Consider the following 19,217-nt stretch of genomic DNA (forward strand, 5'->3'; position numbering starts at 1 on the left):
TGTCTCTCTCATCTGGGATCTCTGCTAGCAGTGTCTCTCTTTCTGAGACCTCTCCTAGCAGTGTCTCTCTCTCTGATACCTCTACTAGCAGTGTCTCTCACTCTCTTACCTTCCCTAGCAGTGTCTCTCTCTCTGAGATCTCTCCTAGCAGTGTCTCTCTCTGAGACTCTCCTAGCAGTGTCTCTCTCTTGGAGACCTCTTCTAGCAGTGTCTCACTCTCTGAGACTTTTCTTAGCAGTGTCTCTCTCTGAGACATCTCCTAGCAGTGTCTGTCTCTCTCTGAGACCTCTCCTAGCAGTGTCTCTCTCTCTGAGACCTCTCTTAGCAGTGTCTCCCTTTCTCTCTCTCTGTGAGACTCTTCTAGTAGTGTCTCTCTCTCTGAGATTTCTCCTAGCAGTGTCTCTCTCTATGTGATCTCTCCTAGCAGTGTCTCTCTCCCTGAGACCTCTCCTAGGAGTGTCTATCTCTCTGAGAACCCTAATTTGCATGGTCTCTCTCTCTGAGAACTCTCCTAGCAGTGTCTCTCACTCTGAAACCTCTCATAGCAGTGTCTCTATCTCTGAGAACTCTCAATTGCATGGCCTCTCTCATCTGAGACCCCTCCTAGCAGTGTCTCTCTCTCTCTGAGACCTCTCCTAGCAGTGTCCCTCTCTCTGAGACCTCTCCTAGCAGTGTCTCTCTCATCTGAGACTTCTCCTAGCAGTGTCTCTCTCTCTGAGATCTCTCCTAGCAGTGTCCCTCTCTCTGAGACCTCTCCTAGCAGTGTCTCTCTCTGAGACCTCTCCTAGCAGTGTCTCTCTCTGAGACTCTCCTAGCAGTGTCTCTCTCTCGGAGACCTCTCCTAGTAGTGTCTCTCTCTCTCTGAGACCTCTCCTAACAGTGTCCCTCTCTCTGAGATCTCTCAAAGCAGTGTCTCTCTCCCTGAGACCTCTCCTAGAAGTGTCTATCCTTGAGACCTCCCCTAGCAGTGTCTCTCTCTCTCTCTGAGACCTCTCCTAGCAGTGTCTCTCTCCCTGAGATCTCCCCTAGAAGTGTCTCTCTTCTCTGAGACCTCTACTAGCAGTGTCTCTATCTCCGAGACCTCTCCTAGCAGTGTCTCTCTCTCTGAGACCTTTCCTATCAGTGTCTCTCTCTCTCTGAGACCTCTCCTTTCAGTGTCTCTCTCTCTGAGACATCTCCTAACAGTGTCTCTCTCTCTCTGAGATCTATCCTAGCAGTGTCCCTCTCTCTGAGACCTCTCCTAGCAGTGTCCCTCTCTCTGAGACCTCTCTTAGCAGTGTCTCTCTCCCTGAGACCTCTCCTAGAAGTGTCTCTCTCTCGCTCTCTCTCTCTCTCTCTCCGAGACCTCTCCTAGCAGTGTCTCTCTCCCTGAGATCTCCCCTAGAAGTGTGTCTCTCTTCTCTGAGACCTCTCCTAGCAGTGTCTCTATCTCTGAGACCTCTCATAGCAGTGTCTCTCTCTCTCTGAGACCTCTCCTATCAGTGTCTCCCTCTCTCTGAGATCTCTCTTAGCAGTGTCTCTCTCTGAGTCCTCTCCTAACAGTGTCTCTCTCTGAGATCTCTCCTAGCAGTGTCCCTCTCTCTGAGACGTCTCCTAGCAGTGTCCCTCTCTCTGAGACCTCTTCTCGAGACCTCTCGTAGCAGTCTCTCTCATCTGAGACCTCTCCTAGCATTGTCTCTCTCTCTCTGAGATCTCTCCTAGCAGTGTCTCTCTCTCTCTGAGATCTCTCCTAGCAGTGTCTCTATCTCGGAGACCTCTCATAGCAGTGTCTCTCTCTCTGAGACCTCTCCTATCAGTGTCTCTCTCTCTCTCTGAGATCTCTCCTATCAGTGACTCTCTCATCTGAGACCTCTCCTAGCAGTGTCTCTCTCTCTGAGATCTCTCCTAGCAGTGTCTCTCTCTCTGAGATCTCTACTAGCAGTGTCTCTATCTCCGAGACCTCTCCTAGCAGTGTCTCTCTCTCTGAGACCTTTCCTATCAGTGTCTCTCTCTCTCTGAGACCTCTCCTTTCAGTGTCTCTCTCTCTGAGACATCTCCTAACAGTGTCTCTCTCTCTCCGAGACCTCTCCTAGCAGTGTCTCTCTCTCTGAGACCTTTCCTATCAGTGTCTCTCTCTCTCTGAGACCTCTCCTTTCAGTGTCTCTCTCTCTGAGACATCTCCTAACAGTGTCTCTCTCTCTCTGAGATCTATCCTAGCAGTGTCCCTCTCTCTGAGACCTCTCCTAGCAGTGTCCCTCTCTCTGAGACCTCTCTTAGCAGTGTCTCTCTCCCTGAGACCTCTCCTAGAAGTGTCTCTCTCTCGCTCTCTCTCTCTCTCTCTCCGAGACCTCTCCTAGCAGTGTCTCTCTCCCTGAGATCTCCCCTAGAAGTGTGTCTCTCTTCTCTGAGACCTCTCCTAGCAGTGTCTCTATCTCTGAGACCTCTCATAGCAGTGTCTCTCTCTCTCTGAGACCTCTCCTATCAGTGTCTCCCTCTCTCTGAGATCTCTCTTAGCAGTGTCTCTCTCTGAGTCCTCTCCTAACAGTGTCTCTCTCTGAGATCTCTCCTAGCAGTGTCCCTCTCTCTGAGACGTCTCCTAGCAGTGTCCCTCTCTCTGAGACCTCTTCTCGAGACCTCTCGTAGCAGTCTCTCTCATCTGAGACCTCTCCTAGCATTGTCTCTCTCTCTCTGAGATCTCTCCTAGCAGTGTCTCTCTCTCTCTGAGATCTCTCCTAGCAGTGTCTCTATCTCGGAGACCTCTCATAGCAGTGTCTCTCTCTCTGAGACCTCTCCTATCAGTGTCTCTCTCTCTCTCTGAGATCTCTCCTATCAGTGACTCTCTCATCTGAGACCTCTCCTAGCAGTGTCTCTCTCTCTGAGATCTCTCCTAGCAGTGTCTCTCTCTCTGAGATCTCTCCTAGCAGTGTCTCTCTCTCTGACCTCTCCTAGCAGTGTCTCTCTCTCTGAGACCTCTCCTAGCAATGTCCCTCTCTCTGAGACCTCTCCTAGCAGTGACTCTATCTCTGAGACCTCTCATAGCAGTGTCTCTCTCTCTGAGACCTCTCCTATCAGTGTCTCTCTCTCTCTCTCTCTCTCTCTCTCTCTCTCTCTCTCTCTCTCTCCGAGACCTCTCCTAGCAGTGTCTCTCTCCCTGAGATCTCCCCTAGAAGTGTCTCTCTCTTCTCTGAGACCTCTACTAGCAGTGTCTCTATCTCTGAGACCTCTCATAGCAGTGTCTCTCTCTCTGAGACCTCTCCTATCAGTGTCTCTCTCTCTCTCTCTCTCTCTTTCCGAGACCTCTCCTAGCAGTGTCTCTCTCCCTGAGATCTCCCCTAGAAGTGTGTCTCTCTTCTCTGAGACCTCTCCTAGCAGTGTCTCTATATCTGAGACCTCTCATAGCAGTGTCTCTCTCTCTCTGAGTCCTCTCCTAACAGTGTCTCTCTCTCTGAGATCTCTCCTAGCAGTGTCCCTCTCTCTGAGACCTCTTCTCGAGACCTCTCCTAGCAGTCTCTCTCATCTGAGACCTCTCCTAGCAGTGTCTCTCTCTCAGAGACCTCTCATAGCAGTGTCCCTCTCTCTGAGACCTCTTTTTGTGACCTCTCCTAGCAGTCTCTCTCATCTGAGACCTCTCCTAGCAGTGTCTCTCTCTCTCTGAGACCTCTCCTAGCAGTGTCCCTCTCTCTGAGACCTCTTCTTGTGATCTCTCCTAGCAGTCTCTCTCATCTGAGACCTCTCCTAGCAGTGTCTCTCTCTCTCTCTGAAATCTCTCCTAGCAGTGTCTCTCTCTCTCTGAGATCTCTCCTAGCAGTGTCTCTATCTCAGAGACCTCTCATAGCAGTGTCTCTCTCTCTGAGACCTCTCCTAACAGTGTCTCTCTCTCTGAGATCTCTCCTAGCAGTGTCCCTCTCTCTGAGACCTCTCCTAGCAGTGTCCCTCTCCCTGAGACCTCTTCTTGTGACCTCTCCTAGCAGTCTCTCTCTCTGAGATCTCTCCTAGCAGTGTATCTCTCTCTGAGATCTCTCATAGCAGTGTCTCTTTCTCTGAGACCTCTTCTAGCAGTGTCTCTCTCTGAGACCTCTCATAGCAGTGTCTCTTTCTCTGAGATCTCACCTAGCAGTGTCTCTTTCTCTGAGACCTCTCATAGCAGTGTCTCTTTCTCTGAGAACTCTCCTATTAGTGTCTCTCTCTCTGAGATCTCACCTAGCAGTGTCTCTCTCTCTGAGATCTCTCATAGCAGTGTCTCTTTCTCTGAGACCTCTCCTAGCAGTGTCTCTCTCTCTGAGACCTCTCCTAGCAGTGTCTCTCTCTCTCTGAGACCTCTCCTAGCAGTGTCCCTCTCTCTGAGACCTCTTCTTGTGAACTCTCCTAGCAATCTCTCTCATCTGAGACCTCTCCTAGCAGTGTCTCTCTCTCTCTGAGACCTCTCCTAGCAGTGTCCCTCTCTCTGAGACCTCTTCTTGTGATCTCTCCTAGCAGTCTCTCTCATCTGAGACCTCTCCTAGCAGTGTCTCTCTCTCTCTGAAATCTCTCCTAGCAGTGTCTCTCTCTCTGAGATCTCTCCTAGCAGTGTCTCTATCTCAGAGACCTCTCATAGCAGTGTCTCTCCCTCTGAGACCTCTCCTAGCAGTGTCTCTCTCTCTCTTTGAGATCTCTCATAGCAGTGTCTCTTTCTCTGAGACCTCTCCTAGCAGTGTCTCTCTCTCTCTGAGACCTCTCCTAGCAGTGTCTCCCTCTCTCTCAGACCTCTCCTAGCAGTGTCTCTCTCTCTGAGACCTCTCCTAGCAGTGTCTCCCTCTCTCTCAGACCTCTCCTAGCAGTGTATCTTTCTCTGAGACCTCTTCTAGCAGTGTCTCTCTCTCAGACCTCTCCTAGCAGTCTCTCTCTCCTTTGAGGGCACGTTACCTCAATCCACTGACACTGATGGTCCTTCTAATGTCCTCTACCACTGTACTGTATCGGTAGTACTGTATGTTCAAGTATAGCATTACATGTACTGTATGTACTCCATTTCAGTGGTTCGGCATAGTTTAGGAAAGGTACGTTTATATAATCATCTCACTATTAAAAATGTTTAGTCTGGATTCCAACAGTAAGACAACCATGTGGGTGTGCTGTCTGTCAGACACTCTCTGGACCAGACTGACTTTATGAAAGGGATGTGGCTGGATACTCTAGAAGGCAGACAGACAAAGTGACACAGACAGTGGGTGTATGGCAGCAACAAAGGATCTCCACTTTGGCCAACTTTGAGCCTCTATTGACACAGACAGCTGGCTGTAATATAAAAGTACAAACTCTGCACTCTCTCTCTTTCCTTATATCTTTGTCCTCTATCTCACCCCTACCTCCCTCTCGCTCTCCTGTCAGGATGTGCTGGGTGAACCATGTGACCGGCGTGTGGGTCTACCCCCTGTTGGAGCAGATCAGTCCCCTGGCGAAGGTGGCCTTCTTCTTCTGCCTAACTGTCCTGATTAACATCTACTACGTCCTGGGAGAGATCCTCAACAGCTACATCTGGGACGGCTCCAAATGTAAGCCCTCAGGACGTCTGGCAGCCGCTGGTGTGTGTGTGCGTGTGTGTGTGTGTGTGTGTGTGTGTGTGTGTGTGTGTGTGTGTGTGTGTGTGTGTGTGTGTGTGTGTGTGTGTGTGTGTGTGTGTGTGTGTGTGTGTGTGTGTGTTAGCCACAGTGCGAAGCAGAATAGCATGTTAGGTGCCTGTCCTGGCGCAAATCCCTGCACAGAATCCCTGTGATTTCAGAGCCTCTATTAGTTCTCGCACTCACACCAGCACTCACCCACACACACAAGTGCAAACTAGTGCAAAATGTGTAACACACTAACATATTTACCCACACACACACACTGCACATACACTCGCACACCTGCACACACTTGAGCTATCACACACACACATTCCTGTACCCATTTCCATTAAAAGTGCGGGCTGGGAGGTCTGTGGGAGTAGTGCTACCTGCGGTGCTGAGTAACAGATGGGAAATGAGGAGAGAAGAAGAGTTGACTGCAGCTAGCAGACACCAAATCCCTCCATCCCTTCTCCTCCCACCTGTTTGACACTGACCCAACAAATCAGCACAACCATTCCATTTCCTATCACAAACTTCTACATCCTTTGATCTGCTCACTATTCCCTCATCTCTCTGTCCATTCTCATTTCTCTTGTCCTCTCCAGTCTCCTCTTCTCCTCTCTTTTCTCACTCTCTCTCCAATCCCTTCCCTTCACCCATGTTCTCTCCTCTTTCTCCCTCCTCTCTTTTCTTTCTAATCCCTTCATCCTCTAGCCCATCCTCTTTCTCCCTCTCTCTCTCCCACTTCACTTCTTTCCAATCCACTCTCCCTGGCTCTCTCTCTTTTGCTCTCTCCTTTCCAATCCCCTCTCTCCTCTCCTTGGTTTAGTCCTGCTGTGATTTAGCTCCATCCTTCAGAGCTCATGTTCCCATCTCACCACTCCAACATAACCTCAATTTGCCCATATGGGACATTTGATGATAGATATATGAGGCCAATTGGTCAGCTATGAATGTTCAATTGGTTTTTGGATATAAAGTGGTATTTGCGACTATGGTCTCTGAAAACTCTCTACATTTACAAACTGTTAAAATTTCTGTTCTCTGTCTTATACAACTTCATATTCCCCTCAACACCACTGATTTGACTTGTGTACGATTAAAGTAGAGAAAACCGTGCATTGATATTTCTCTGTCTTCCAGGTGTTCTAGACACAGACAAGGCTAAATCCGACTGAAGGCCAACACGTGTGGGAACCTTGCCATCAAGTCAAGACCCAGTCCTCACTGGGCTGCCGCAAAGACAGGCCCAATCCCGACCCGGACTGCAGAATAACAACCACTGTGTAAATAAATGATGGAGAAATACGTGGGAATATTATGTTGGCTTTTAAAGCTGTGTTCGGAGTCCTCCTCTTAAAATTGTTGAGACTGTAGCTAAGAACTGAGATGCCTGTTTTCCGTCGATGACAAGGTGGGATATGAATTCTCCACCTTTCTATTCACTGGAGGTATGACGATGACATTACATTTACCCACTTATTAATATTGAATCATCCTGTTCATCCACCTCAAAGGCTGAAGTTATTATCTGAACACAGAGTATAGTGTATTAGTGGAATGAACTAACTGCTACGGTATGATATTAATCTTAAAATGCTTAGGCACGCCAGCAGAGTTAGCAAAAGCCATGTATTCAAATTCTCTTCTCTTTTTTCTTTTGACTGGAGTGCTTTCCAGCGAGGGCATCTCCTACAGTGGCATGAATGATCGCCTTTTCTTGGATGTGTATTGTCTAACAGCTGTACCACAGAATGTTATTTTCTGGGACAGCCAGACTGGCAGCTCCACTGCTCCAAAATACCCTTTCTTGTTTTAATGCTTTTGTAAAAAAATAAAGAAAAAGGATGACCGCATTTAAAGTGTATGGTCTTTCAATAAAAAGTTGTTATTTAGAGCGAGTCAGAGGTGTCGTGGACGTGTGTGTGTGTGTGTGTGTGTGTGTGTGTGTGTGTGTGTGTGTGTGTGTGTGTGTGTGTCTCTCAGCCAGTCTCACTACAGCTCTTCTCTTCACAGACTCACACAACACTAAGTTCCACGGGAATGACGGCCCAGCCATTCAATTAAAAATAACCACACGTATGATTTCATTTTTGCTCTATATTTTCACTGGCAGTTTCTGCCTTGCTTTTTCAGACGCACTCGGTCCAAACATAACAATTTCTTTGTGCAGCGCTGGACAAGCTCTTAACGAGAAACACACACATTCCAGTCCGTAAAGACACACTAAATAACCAGAAGCTCAATGCAGAAGAAATGTACCCATAATATGTATTTTTATTCACAGCTATTCCAAGGCTCTAGTGACTCTGGAAGACAGACCTCAAAAGCTCTCTCGAAATAATATGTTAGCCTATAATGTAAGTATACCACAGTATATAATAGAAACATTTGGTACATTCTTTGAGTGGCTGTACGTTTATTTCGAGAGTGATATGATCTCCGCTGCTGTTTATCATTTTTAAACAGACTGGCAATTTATTATAACCCTATTAACACCAATGTTTAAACAGAGCCAAAACAGGCAAATACCAGAGCATACTAAATCTCCTCTCTAGCTATCCTCACTTTTATATTCAACAAAACCTCTTAAAGTGTCCCACCAGAACCAACTCCTGTAATAACAGCTGTCAGCTCAATTAGATGGAAAAATGAAACCCTTCTCATCCATCCTTCTCTAGTGAAACAGAAATAGGTGTTCTTGACAACTGTGGTTTTTCATCCTGATAGAGAATGACATCTTTGCCCGGGTAAGTTGTTTTGTATACACTTTTGTAATGGCGGAATGTGTGCACAGTCGCAGGCTCTCTGTCAGCTTGATAACAAGAGAACGACACTTCAGTCTTCTCATTAACACTGCCGGTCCCCCATGTGGAGGTGACAAATTGAATGCATTTTGAAGGATTTTGCTGGCATACATTAGCATAGTAATTAGGGCAAAAACGGTGTTCGGTAAGCAGGAAAAGCTTGAGCAACATGCAAGGCTTAGTCAAAGCCAATCAAAAGTGTCATGACTACAAACTCACAGGCAGAAATGCCAGAGCCAGATAACATTACCGCTCGACGTGTATCGACATCATTGGAGGTAAAAGCTGTTTAAATGCAACTTTTCTGTCTCCAGGCCCCACTAGGTGGAAAACAATGCAGCTAAATCTGCAGCCACAAGATGGAGGCCCAGATATAGCCCTGCATCGTGGCTCCAAGTACTCACTGTGATGGTTCTCAACCCCTGCAGCCTCCAAGCACAGAAAATACAGAGTACAGATCCTTTGGCAAGGTGTGTGTGTGCGTGTCTGCCGGATGTGTGTGGGTGGGCGGGCAGCTGAGCAAGTGTACTGTGCCAGTCTGAGGCAGGGATCCTGAGTGGTACTTTGGCTGGAGCAGCAGAGCTCAACAGGAGTGACTTTCAGGGGGGGTTGTATAGTTAGAATGTAGCCAAGGGCAAGAGATTGCATCTAACTCGCCACAGCCGCAATCATCAAAGATTTGAAACCTTTAAAGGAATGAGTCATAACACACAAATCCTGGGGGACGCGACGGTATTAAGCGATTAAGAATAATTACACTGCACCCGGTAGGTGATAATCACTGTTCTCTTATTGTAGAAAACTCTCAAACACCAGTCAGTTACTGAAAATCTGAAATAAATTGTCAAATTTCCTGTAGATATAGCAATGGTGATCACTAGCTAGAGGTTCGCATTTCTTCAAACTTACATTGTCACCTTCACAAAGTGTTTATCCACAACATTTACATATACATTGGTGAATAAACTACACACGGTAGTTGAACTAAATAAAGAGAACATTTTGTGCATTTCAAATTTTTTTATTAGATTTACAAGAGAGAGTTTTAAACCATAGTGAAAGCTACAGCAGGTCAGTGTGGAGCAGTCACTTGGAGCTGGTACAACCGGAACTGTCTGATGCTGACTGGGCGGTTACTTCCTCTGTTCCTGATCCTGTCCAGGGAAGAGACCACTAAGGGTTTAAGGCTGAGGGATGCTGCCTGCCTGCTGCTATGTGAAGGGGAGGCGCTTCAGACTGACTATTACCCCTCACAGCTGTGCTCTACGCTACAAACACATTCCTTTTGTCACACACCAAACTGCAGTGCTGGTGTGAGTGTTGGTGGTTACTGAGACTGAGATCAAAATACCTGCGGGAGTCGATGGAACGGACATTTGTCTCCTTTCTGATCTGAAATAAGTTGGTCCCACATTGAAATATGGTCCCTCTGCAGTGAAGTCTGGCCTAGTCATTCAGTAGGAGAGACAGGACTGTCTGCATGGGCGCTCCCAGTCTATTATACTATTCAGTGTTCCTTCTCCCGCTGAGACTAATGCTGTGAATACGTATTTGTTCTTCAGCAGAAAATAAATAAATCACAAAGCAGCTATGCCACTTAGTAATCACAACATTTTCAAAGTAGAGAACCCCACCATCCTATTGTACATGACGACGCCAGTACTTAACAATCCAAGACATGCATAACAAACCCAGAAACTATCACAGACATGATACATTGGAGTGGGAAATGGCCTCGGGGGGCAACACTGATTTCAGATCCATGACGGCAGTTGATGACTGACGTCAGAGAGAGAGAGAGCTCCTTTAGAGGTTGCTGAGGGGCCCCCGGTACCTGCCTTAAGCTCAGCTCATCCTAGACCCAGGGTGCTCGGAGTGAGATCCCATTCTGGGTTAGATGAGAACATGGAGAAGAAGAGAACCCAGACAATAATGCAGACCGGACAGTTTCTGTCTACTGTACACTAATAACCATAATAAAGTCAGCAGCAGCTTCTCACATAGCCAACCACACAGGAAAGATACAGAGCCTGCAAAGCGTCACAATCAAGCCACTTTCCAGACGTTTGTGTCCAGCCAAACTATACTGTAAGGGTCTAATATACTGTCAATAATATGAAAATGAAAATGAGTGCTAACACAAACGTCTGAGCAAATAAGTGAGAACACAAAAAAAATCTATTTGATTCCTTTGTCAGAAAGACAAATCCAAGTCTGTTTAGGGAAAAAGCTTTGTTAGCTACTCCATTTACATCATCCTTCTCTGCTCCTCACCTCATTTCTTAAAGTCTAGAGCCCCCTGCTGGACACCAACAAAATATCACTCCTTCCTCGTCTTCGGCTTGGGAGCTGAAATGGAAAAAACTGTCTTTTAAAGTTGTGCAACTATAATGTACATGATAATACTTAGATACGTATACTGCTGGTTACAGAATGAGATAAATCCTAAAAGAGCAGTTCTTACCATTAGGGTTCTCCTGTTTATAAAAAGTCTTCAGCATCTCCACTGCTTCCTCTGCTCTGAAGCCAGAGATACACTGAAAATGAAGGAGCAATTGTTTAATCATTGCCCTCCTGAAGTCAATTAATGATCCTACTCAACTCTAGACTAGGCTTGGATGCATTTCAACACGAGATAATCAGTCTCTTTCCAACAAAAGCACAAAGAGAAACTGGGTTCAAAAAGAATGCTGTGAACACTGGACGACATATTGTACCTTAAATGATGAGCCAGTGTGAGGTAGATCAGCCGAGGGGATGTCTAGAACAGATCCACAGCCACCAAACCTGTCATTATTACACCCATAGACCACTAGAGGAATGTCTGTTGCACTGTTAAGGTAAAATTGATAATGAGGGGCATCCCGAGTGACACAGCGGTCTAAGGCACTACAGACTTGGCTCATCAAGCTTTAGCGACTCCTTGTGGCGGACCGGGAGCCTGCAGGTTGACTCTCGTGGTCAGTTGAACTGTGTTTTCTCCGACACATTGGTGCGGTTGGCTTCCGAGTTAAGCGGGCGGGTGTTAAGAAGCGCGGTTTGGAGGACGCATGACACTGCCTTCGCCGCAGAGCCCGTTGAGGAGTTGCAGCGATGAGACAAGATCGAAATTGGGGAGAAAAGGGGGGTAAAATAAATATAAATACAATTTAAAAAGGATAATGAGGTTTAAAACGCAAGGCGAGTTCATTTTGAATCGCCGGGTGCCGCGGGTGTGCGGAGTTCGCACATTTTAGACCATTCTATTGGGCCTCAAGTGAAATTTCCACCCACCCAGGCAAAACAAACTCGCTCTCGGACATGTCCTACAGAGTAGGGTGTCCACCCATTCTTCCAAGAGTGGGTGAAAACGTGCTTTGGTGATGAAATTTCACTTCCTTATGTTAGTAAAATAAATTTTACCAAGACATATGATTGCAAATATTCTGAATCGTTCAGTGGGGTCTTTCTCTAACAGATCATTAACATTATATCCAAAAAGTCAGATGTCATAACCTAATTAACCTAATACATCCAATAATAAGCACCGAGCTCTTTTGACATAGCGGAGCAGGTTTCTCGTAACAATTTGAGGCCTTTACATTTGTCGTCTTCAGAGTTGTTTCAGCGGGTCACAAAAGGCTAAATTAGCTTGACACGAGCTGAATTAAACGTGAACGACTGAAAATAAAAAGCTTGGTATACGCTCAGTGTTCCGTTGACATTTCACAGATACGCTTAATCTTCTGAAAAGAACAGGAATTTCGAATGTGTACTAAAATGTGAAAATGCTACATGCCATGCATGTCTCAAACTCGATAACCATTTTACATCTATATTAATCTCCTGTCCTGCAGATTCGAGAAGTCAGATGACGATTTCAACAGGAAAGTCACCCTGTCAGGTAGCCAGTAAAATTCATTCTTGCACAAAATCCAGCCTAGCTGTTTTTCCAGATTTTTGACCACTTTTTTCCCTCTGGCCTCCATTGATTTAGTCACCCCCATTTTACAATGGTCAAAACTACAATAATCTTTGAACGGATCATGATGAGACATGAGGTTTGGACCATTGGTTTTCTTGGATGATTATCTACACAACATATTATTTTACCCATTGGTCAAAATATCAATTTTTGATTGGCCATCCTATACAGAGTCATTTGAGGTAAACCCTCACAACAAACCTACACAAATGCTACAGTAAACTAGGTAAACCCAAGTGGAGACTGGTTGATGAGGTCATAAGGATACTGGTCAGGCGAAGAGCTCCTGCACACATGATGCAAGGCTCCACAGTCACGTAGAGCACAGTCCTCTCACACACTGTCCTGGGGTCCAGGTCTCTATGACGACACCACTCCAGCACCTGGTCCAGAGCCACCATCTCAGCATGGCGAGTGGCCTGGAACACACAGAGACAGCTAACATTAACAGGCATGGTGTTGGAAGGATAGGAGAAAGAGAACAATTCCAGTGGTTCTCAAACCTCTCCTCTGGGATCCCCAGCACTTCCATGTGCTAGCTCTGGAATAGATCAAACACTTCTGAGTCAACTAATCCTCAAGTCCATGACTAGGTGAACCAGGTGAGCCAGTTCAAGCCCATGACTAGGTGAACCAGGTGAGCCAGTTCAAGCCCATGACTAGGTGAACCAGGTGAGCCAGTTCAAGTCCATGACTAGGTGAACCAGGTGAGCCAGTTCAAGCCCATGACTAGGTGAACCAGGTGAGCCAGTTCAAGCCCATGACTAGATGAACCAGGTCAAGCCCATGACTAGGTGAACCAGGTCAAGCCCATGACTAGGTGAACCAGGTCAAGCCCATGACTAGGTGAACCAGTTCAAGCCCATGACTAGGTGAACCAGTTCAAGCCCATGACTAGGTGAACCAGGTGAGCCAGTTCAAGCACATGACTAGGTGAACCAGTTCAAGCCCATGACTAGGTGAACCAGTTCAAGCCCATGACTAGGTGAACCAGGTGAGCCAGTTCAAGCACATGACTAGGTGAACCAGTTCAAGCCCATGACTAGGTGAGCCAGTTCAAGCCCATGACTAGGTGAACCAGTTCAAGCCCATGACTAGGTGAACCAGTTCAAGCCCATGACTAGGTGAACCAGGTGAGCTAGTAAAGGGCTACAACAACATTGTGAAACGTCTGGGGATCCAAGAGGAGAGGCTTGAGAACCACTAGATTAGGCTTTGGTAAATGCCTTTGTTCGGACACGTGCAAGGCAATAACCACAGCAAATAACCATTGAGGAGATGTGTTTGCCTGTGATAGCTCAGCTGAAATGATTAAGTTACTCACATTTTTTGTTTCATTCACTTCATTTCTCCCCTTTCCAAGAATCTCATTGTTGTAGACCATGAGACATCCAACAGGCACCTCACCATTCTCCAAAGCTTCTTTTGCCTGTAAAGAGGTGGAGATTATTATTAGTACACCAGCCATTTAAAATAGTGTGTTGTAATTTACTGGTGGGATTGACCTGTCCTGCCTTGCCAAAATGTGCCGTTGGTGGTCGCGGTTCCGTTCCTTTTCTTTTGCGTCTTCATAGTGAAAACGTAAAAGAAAAGTAACTGATTTGTTTTGGCGTCCTCTAAAAGTTATTGAAACCCCTAAAGAACTAAACACCGACCACCAACGGCGCATTGTAGCTATAGGTCCTGCACCTACACCAGGGTTTCCCAAACTCGGCCCTCGGGACCCCAATGGGTGCACGTTTTGGTTTTTGCCCTAGCACTACAAAGCAAATCAAGCTTTAATCAATTGAATTAGCGGTGTAGCGTTAGGGCAATAACCAGAACCTGTACCCCATGGGATCTCGAATACCTACTTTGGGAAACGCTGCCCTATGCCAAACCAACCATGTCAAAGGCATTAGCCATCCACCTCTGTATGTCTTCGGCACATGGCTGGAAGTTCTCTTTAGAAACGACATCATTCCCCACATGCTCTGTCCCCATGTTGAATGTACAGTCTGAGAAACTAGATAAATTAGATTACACAAACGCACACCAACTAGCTACTCCAATTACAGAGAGCTCATGCGACAGTTATAAAATCTGGAACAAATTTGCGCACATTGAAGGGGAAGATAATATTGGACGGACCACGCAGGCATTTATTTTGCAGATGATCGCAGAAACACTGATCAATCGATGTTGCTTTGCGCAGCTTCCCACCTCCGTGTTTGACATGTAGCTAGCGTTCAAATTCGTGTCATGTGCGACTGTGGAAAATAACACGGTTGGGTGCTTTGTTTCTTCTGTTTTATAAATCGTCTCAAAAATGTTTTCGTCTACGTGGAATTTTCTGAAGCGCCACAAAAGGAAATTTATTTTCGCTGGAGCTTTTGTCGGAGGTAACGTTAGCTAGCTACGCTATCAAGATAACGTTGAGCTAGTTAGCCAAGTGCTAACGTTTTCATTATTTAGAAAAGTTGGCTAGCAAGCCATAATGTTTACCTGTGTGGGTCTGGAATTTATCAGAAATGTTTAATGTAAACTTTGACGATTATGCATATATGAAGCTAAGTTATGTAAATGGTTAGACAATTAATGTCCTGAAAGATAATCGTGGTAGGTAAATCTAGTTAATAGCTAATCTCATTCTAGCTACCTTGACCTTACGTTTGCCGGTTCCAGGTGTGTACTTTCTTGGTAAATATGCTCAAAAGAAAATCCGAGAGATGCAGGAGCGTGAGGCATCAGAGTACATCGCTCAAGCCCGACGTCAGTTCCACTTCGAGAGTAACCAGAGAACGTGCAACATGACAGGTACAGTACTGCTGTCTACCTGATCGGCGCATCATCTTCAGCCTAGTAACAGTCCCAGAAATCTCCCGCAACACTCATTATGTCAATTGATTGAGTTACTGCTGTATTGATTCATATTCCTATTTGTGCAGTTTGACTCCCTGTTAATGCTTTTTTTTTCATGTTTTTTTTTTTTTTAGTGTTGTCAATGCTCCCTACATTAAGAGAAGCCATTTTACATCATCTAAACTCTGAGAGCCTCACTACACTGCTGAAGAGCAAGTAAGTGTCTTATGACCTCTGTTGGGGAATTGCTTAAGCTATAGTTAAACAAAATTATTAGTTTAAGGTATTAATGACATCTGCTGGTCTTCTCTTCTAGACCAGCAAATAAACTTGACATATGGGAGGACCTGAAGATTATTAGTAAGTTATTGTTCCTTAACAGCAATTATGTTGTGAATCAATAACTAAAGTCATTTGATCACTTGATATACAGGTTTGTCATGGAATCACTCTTTTTTTCCTATTCCCCCAGGTTTCACCCGAAGTGTTGTGGCTGTGTACAGTACATGTATGTTGGTTGTTTTACTCCGTGTCCAGCTCAATATCATTGGTGGCTACTTATACTTGGACAACTCTGTCAGCAAGAGTGGCATGGTAAGCCTTTAAGCTTCATTCTCTTGTACCTTATGGGTTAGTTTTTAATTCCCAGACAAACATTTAGCCTGGAGAATCTCTATTTAAAATGTTTTTTGTTCTTCAGGAATTGGCTTTGTCTGTGTCCATAAAACCATCTCTGGATGTGGGGTGGTCTATAAATGCCATTTTTGTGTTCTGTGCTCCACCAGATGCCCTTGGCCCCTCCAGATGTGCAACAACAATACCTCTCCAGCATCCAGCACCTCCTTGGGGATGGTAAGAGACAATTACTCTGCTTTCTGAAATAGCTAGGCCTTTAGTATAACAAGTCATCTGTTGATTAGCCTAAATGAGTTCCACAGGCTATAAAGCATCCTTGCATTTTACGGATTCTCTCTGACTCCCAAGGGTTGAGTGAGATGATAACAGCGGTTAAGAAAGCTGTGCAGAACACATTGGGCGGGTGAGTCAGTGCCAGCCACATGCACGCAGTGCACAGCAGCACCTCAAACCACATTAGGAGGATTAAGTCATATGTGATGCTTTTGCCTGTCTGTCAGTGACTGTGTGTCTGTCTCCCCACCCACCCACCCAGGGTGTCCCTGAAGCAGAGTCTGTCCCTTCAGGAGCTGGAGCAGCACCTTAACCAGATCAGAGCCCAGGTGGAGGAGGGAGACGGGGGCTCCACACACAGACCTCTCTCCTGGTACATGATGCCTGACGAGGAGAACACTCTGGCTGCACAGGTGACAGCCCTCACCTGCCCATTTTTGTATATATTTTTTTACTGTTCCGACCAGCAAACTAAACCAGCAAAAACAGTGTAGGGCACAAGATGCAACTGAAATTTTGCGGGTGAGGCGAGAGGGGATGGAGGCATCTTGTTATGACATGCATTATCTGAATTAGGCCCACAGAATTATACCTATGGAAAAAGAGTGGCTTCTATGGAGGAACTTTGAATGTCTTTGGACTTCCGAGTTGGTTTAACGTTGGACCAGAGCAAATGTTAGCTAGGGAACAAGCTAAAAACAAGTCTTACCTCTTGTAATTAATACTTCCAATGTGAAGCTATAGTATCCTTAACTTGGAAAAAGTTAATCTATTATTTTAAACATATCTCCCTAATGCCTGAATCGTGCTTTTTATTGGTATGAATCTTTTCCTGGAGGCAGTACTAAGCGAGTTCCACTAGCTTGGCCAGCTGTAGGCTACAGTAACTTATACTTCAGATGGGAGGGGTAGGTAGCCTACACACACACCAACTGGCAAAGACTTCCAGCTGGCAGGCAGACACTGGCATATACGTTTCTGAACGACAGAGGGAGGGCTTTGCATAGGCAATTTCTTAGAGTTTTTGTGGGACTGGAAAAAAATACCTGGAATGTTATTAACTTGTTCCCATGCTTTTAAAATAACGATTTGGTTCCGGAACAGTATAGATGGCTTCCGGTTCTGTTCCTAAATAAATAAATAAAAATCTGGTTTTCGTTTCTGTTCCCTGAACTGGCTCCAACCATTGCTGGATTGTCAACCCTGGTCAGATTAATGGTCATGAACTGATACACATACAACTTTATGTATTTTTTTGTTTTGTTTATTTGGGTTAAAACTAGGGTTTACATTATTTAATTGTTTGACAGGCTTGTGGTCTGACGGAGAATGATGTCACTACAATAAAGCTGCTCAATGAAACCAGAGACATGCTTGAAAGGTAAAATGGAGGCCTAACACTCATTGACCCTTATTTAGAGAGGTTTATCTTGCGTGTGGGTGTGCTGAACTGTGTCCCCTCTGTTCTCCAGCCCGGACTTCGGCACTGTACTCAACACCTGCCTGAACAGGGGCTTCAACCGTTTCCTTGACAACATGGCAGAGTTTTTCCGGCCCCCACCCGGAGCACAAGGAGACTCCACCCCCATCACTACACCTGATAGGTCTGTTTTTTTGTGGATTAATTTAGTTGGCAGCAATTTATGGGAGGTCACTTGTCATAGTAAATCACTTTCTGAATTCTACAAATGAAAAAAACAATTTTTTGTATAAAATGAATCAATTATCAATTAATGCCCCCTCCACAATCTCTTCCAGTCTCTCGCATGTAAGTCTCCCAGTTGCCAAAATCATCCCCATTGTGAATGGACAGATCCACTCCATCTGCAGTGAAATACCAAGTCACTTTGTACAGGTAAGAGCTCATTTGCCTTTGGGAAGGATTTCCATTTTTGAATCCCAGCATGTTTTAAGTCTTGAGTCTAAGGATGACACTTTTCCTCTTTGCAGGATCTCCTGATGATAGACCAAGTGAAGGAGTTTGCTGCCAATGTGTATGAGACATTCAGCACATCCCATGAACTGCAGAAATAACGGAGTTGACATATTCCTGGTAGACCTGGCCCACTCTTCCTGCTCTGTATCTTTGCATGACGCTGCCTGCTGTGGACATCACGCATGGAGGAAGAAATGCTCTTATTCGCTGTACCATGTCAGAATACTTGAGGACTGTTCCATTGTGGAATGTAATGCCATGAACTGCCGCCTACTCCAGCTGTAGACCTCAAGGTGAGATACCCACTTCATCTTGGGAAGTTGAGTTTTTGGCTCACGGTTTCTAAAGTCAGCCAGCCAGACTCCTCTGAATCAAAGTAACTTTCCTGTGTCATGAAAAATAAATAAAATCCTGAAAGCCTTGTCCCACTTTACGTAGACGTTGTTTCGATACATTAACCATAAGTTGAACTACTGTCACTTTGAGTTTGAACTATTTCCTCCTTTCTATTACTGTTGTTGAAGAGTCAACCCTTACCTTCCATTTTGACCTTTAATCTACCAATATCAACAGTGCTGTGTCATCAAGGCTGCAAGTTCTCATTACACCTCAGTCTAATTCCTGTTTAACAATGTTCAGTATTGTCTAATTCATCATGTTGTCTCTTCTTTGGAAATGTAATCTTTAAGGTTTGTTTTCTTAAATCATGGAAATTGGGAAATTTCAGAGGTGAGAATGTAGGCCTATGTATTATATATTTTGTAACATAACATTCTAAATGACAACAGAAAATGTAAGTACTGTAGTGTTGACATTGAAAATTATAAACACATGATTTAATATATTCAGTATTTGATTTGTGTTTCCTATTATACAGAAATGTATGTTGCCGTTTCATTGACTGCTGCTTCTGTATCATACTGTAGTGTTGATTTAAGAAGTTCCTTTGCGCAGCAGCAGAGGGCAGCACATAACTAAGGACTAACGTTGACTCCCTCACTCCCTCAAGCTGCCAATAAAGGCAGGTTGGCATTTATTCGGATGACTCATGAAGGCTGCTCTGCATTGTAGCACTAGATGGCACAGCTAGAAATTAATCAAATCTGATTTTAACCCTAACCTTGTGCCTAACCTTAAATTAAAACCCGAAATCTTAAAACAAACCAAAAATATATATATTTTTAACGATATATAGC

General features: G+C 45.2%; 3 protein-coding genes across 7 annotated transcripts in view; 2 read left to right on the top strand and 1 right to left on the bottom strand.

Annotated features, from left to right (window-relative positions):
• The window catches only part of LOC139415146 (androgen-induced 1 (H. sapiens)), a 95,876-nt gene extending 88,597 nt beyond the window's left edge, over nucleotides 1–7,279 (top strand). For both annotated transcript variants that reach the window (XM_071163009.1, XM_071163008.1), the window contains exons 5-6: nucleotides 5,347–5,510; nucleotides 6,708–7,279. In XM_071163009.1, coding sequence (XP_071019110.1) covers nucleotides 5,347–5,510; nucleotides 6,708–6,742 — 199 coding nt within the window. In that variant the 3' untranslated portion in view covers nucleotides 6,743–7,279. The remainder of the gene's footprint in view (nucleotides 1–5,346; nucleotides 5,511–6,707) is intronic.
• A 2,092-nt stretch (nucleotides 7,280–9,371) lies between these two features.
• LOC139415147 (adenosine deaminase tRNA specific 2) lies at nucleotides 9,372–14,465 on the bottom strand. 4 transcript variants are annotated; one of them, XM_071163011.1, is made up of 7 exons: nucleotides 14,220–14,465; nucleotides 13,660–13,764; nucleotides 12,604–12,754; nucleotides 11,089–11,195; nucleotides 10,836–10,908; nucleotides 10,646–10,720; nucleotides 9,372–10,259 (listed from the first exon to the last, which is right to left on the bottom strand). In XM_071163011.1, exons 1-6 carry the CDS (start codon nucleotides 14,316–14,318, stop codon nucleotides 10,692–10,694), a joined length of 564 nt encoding a protein of 187 aa, XP_071019112.1. In that variant the 5' UTR covers nucleotides 14,319–14,465; the 3' UTR covers nucleotides 9,372–10,259; nucleotides 10,646–10,691. The 4 variants fall into 4 exon arrangements, with proteins under 4 accessions (XP_071019112.1, XP_071019111.1, XP_071019113.1 ...); XM_071163012.1 differs by having other exon boundaries at nucleotides 9,397–9,525; nucleotides 14,220–14,451; XM_071163013.1 differs by having other exon boundaries at nucleotides 9,397–9,544; nucleotides 14,220–14,451.
• A 13-nt stretch (nucleotides 14,466–14,478) lies between these two features.
• Nucleotides 14,479–18,865, top strand: LOC139415150 (peroxisomal biogenesis factor 3). The gene is made up of 12 exons (XM_071163014.1): nucleotides 14,479–14,716; nucleotides 15,000–15,131; nucleotides 15,311–15,392; nucleotides 15,493–15,536; nucleotides 15,649–15,770; nucleotides 15,962–16,028; nucleotides 16,161–16,215; nucleotides 16,348–16,498; nucleotides 17,396–17,466; nucleotides 17,558–17,689; nucleotides 17,844–17,940; nucleotides 18,036–18,865. Exons 1-12 carry the CDS (start codon nucleotides 14,644–14,646, stop codon nucleotides 18,117–18,119), a joined length of 1,110 nt encoding a protein of 369 aa, XP_071019115.1. The 5' UTR covers nucleotides 14,479–14,643; the 3' UTR covers nucleotides 18,120–18,865.
• The last annotated feature ends 352 nt before the right edge of the window (nucleotides 18,866–19,217 follow it).

This window comes from Oncorhynchus clarkii, chromosome 8, assembly GCF_045791955.1.
Source record: "Oncorhynchus clarkii lewisi isolate Uvic-CL-2024 chromosome 8, UVic_Ocla_1.0, whole genome shotgun sequence".
Classification (NCBI taxonomy): domain Eukaryota; kingdom Metazoa; phylum Chordata; class Actinopteri; order Salmoniformes; family Salmonidae; genus Oncorhynchus; species Oncorhynchus clarkii.

Bases quoted from the DNA above. Each gene is read 5' to 3' on its own strand.
- LOC139415147 (XM_071163011.1), bottom strand. From the start codon at position 14,318: ATGGGGACAGAGCATGTGGGGAATGATGTCGTTTCTAAAGAGAACTTC. The intron at 13,765-14,219 runs GTTGGTTTGGCA...ACCTCTTTACAG, and splicing joins TGGCTAATGCCTTTGACATG to GCAAAAGAAGCTTTGGAGAA. The intron at 11,196-12,603 runs GTATCCTTATGA...ACAGTGCAACAG, and splicing joins AGGAGCTCTTCGCCTGACCA to ACATTCCTCTAGTGGTCTAT.
- LOC139415150 (XM_071163014.1), top strand. From the start codon at position 14,644: ATGTTTTCGTCTACGTGGAATTTTCTGAAGCGCCACAAAAGGAAATTT. The intron at 15,132-15,310 runs GTACAGTACTGC...TTTTTTTTTTAG, and splicing joins GAGAACGTGCAACATGACAG to TGTTGTCAATGCTCCCTACA. The intron at 17,690-17,843 runs GTCTGTTTTTTT...AATCTCTTCCAG, and splicing joins CCCATCACTACACCTGATAG to TCTCTCGCATGTAAGTCTCC.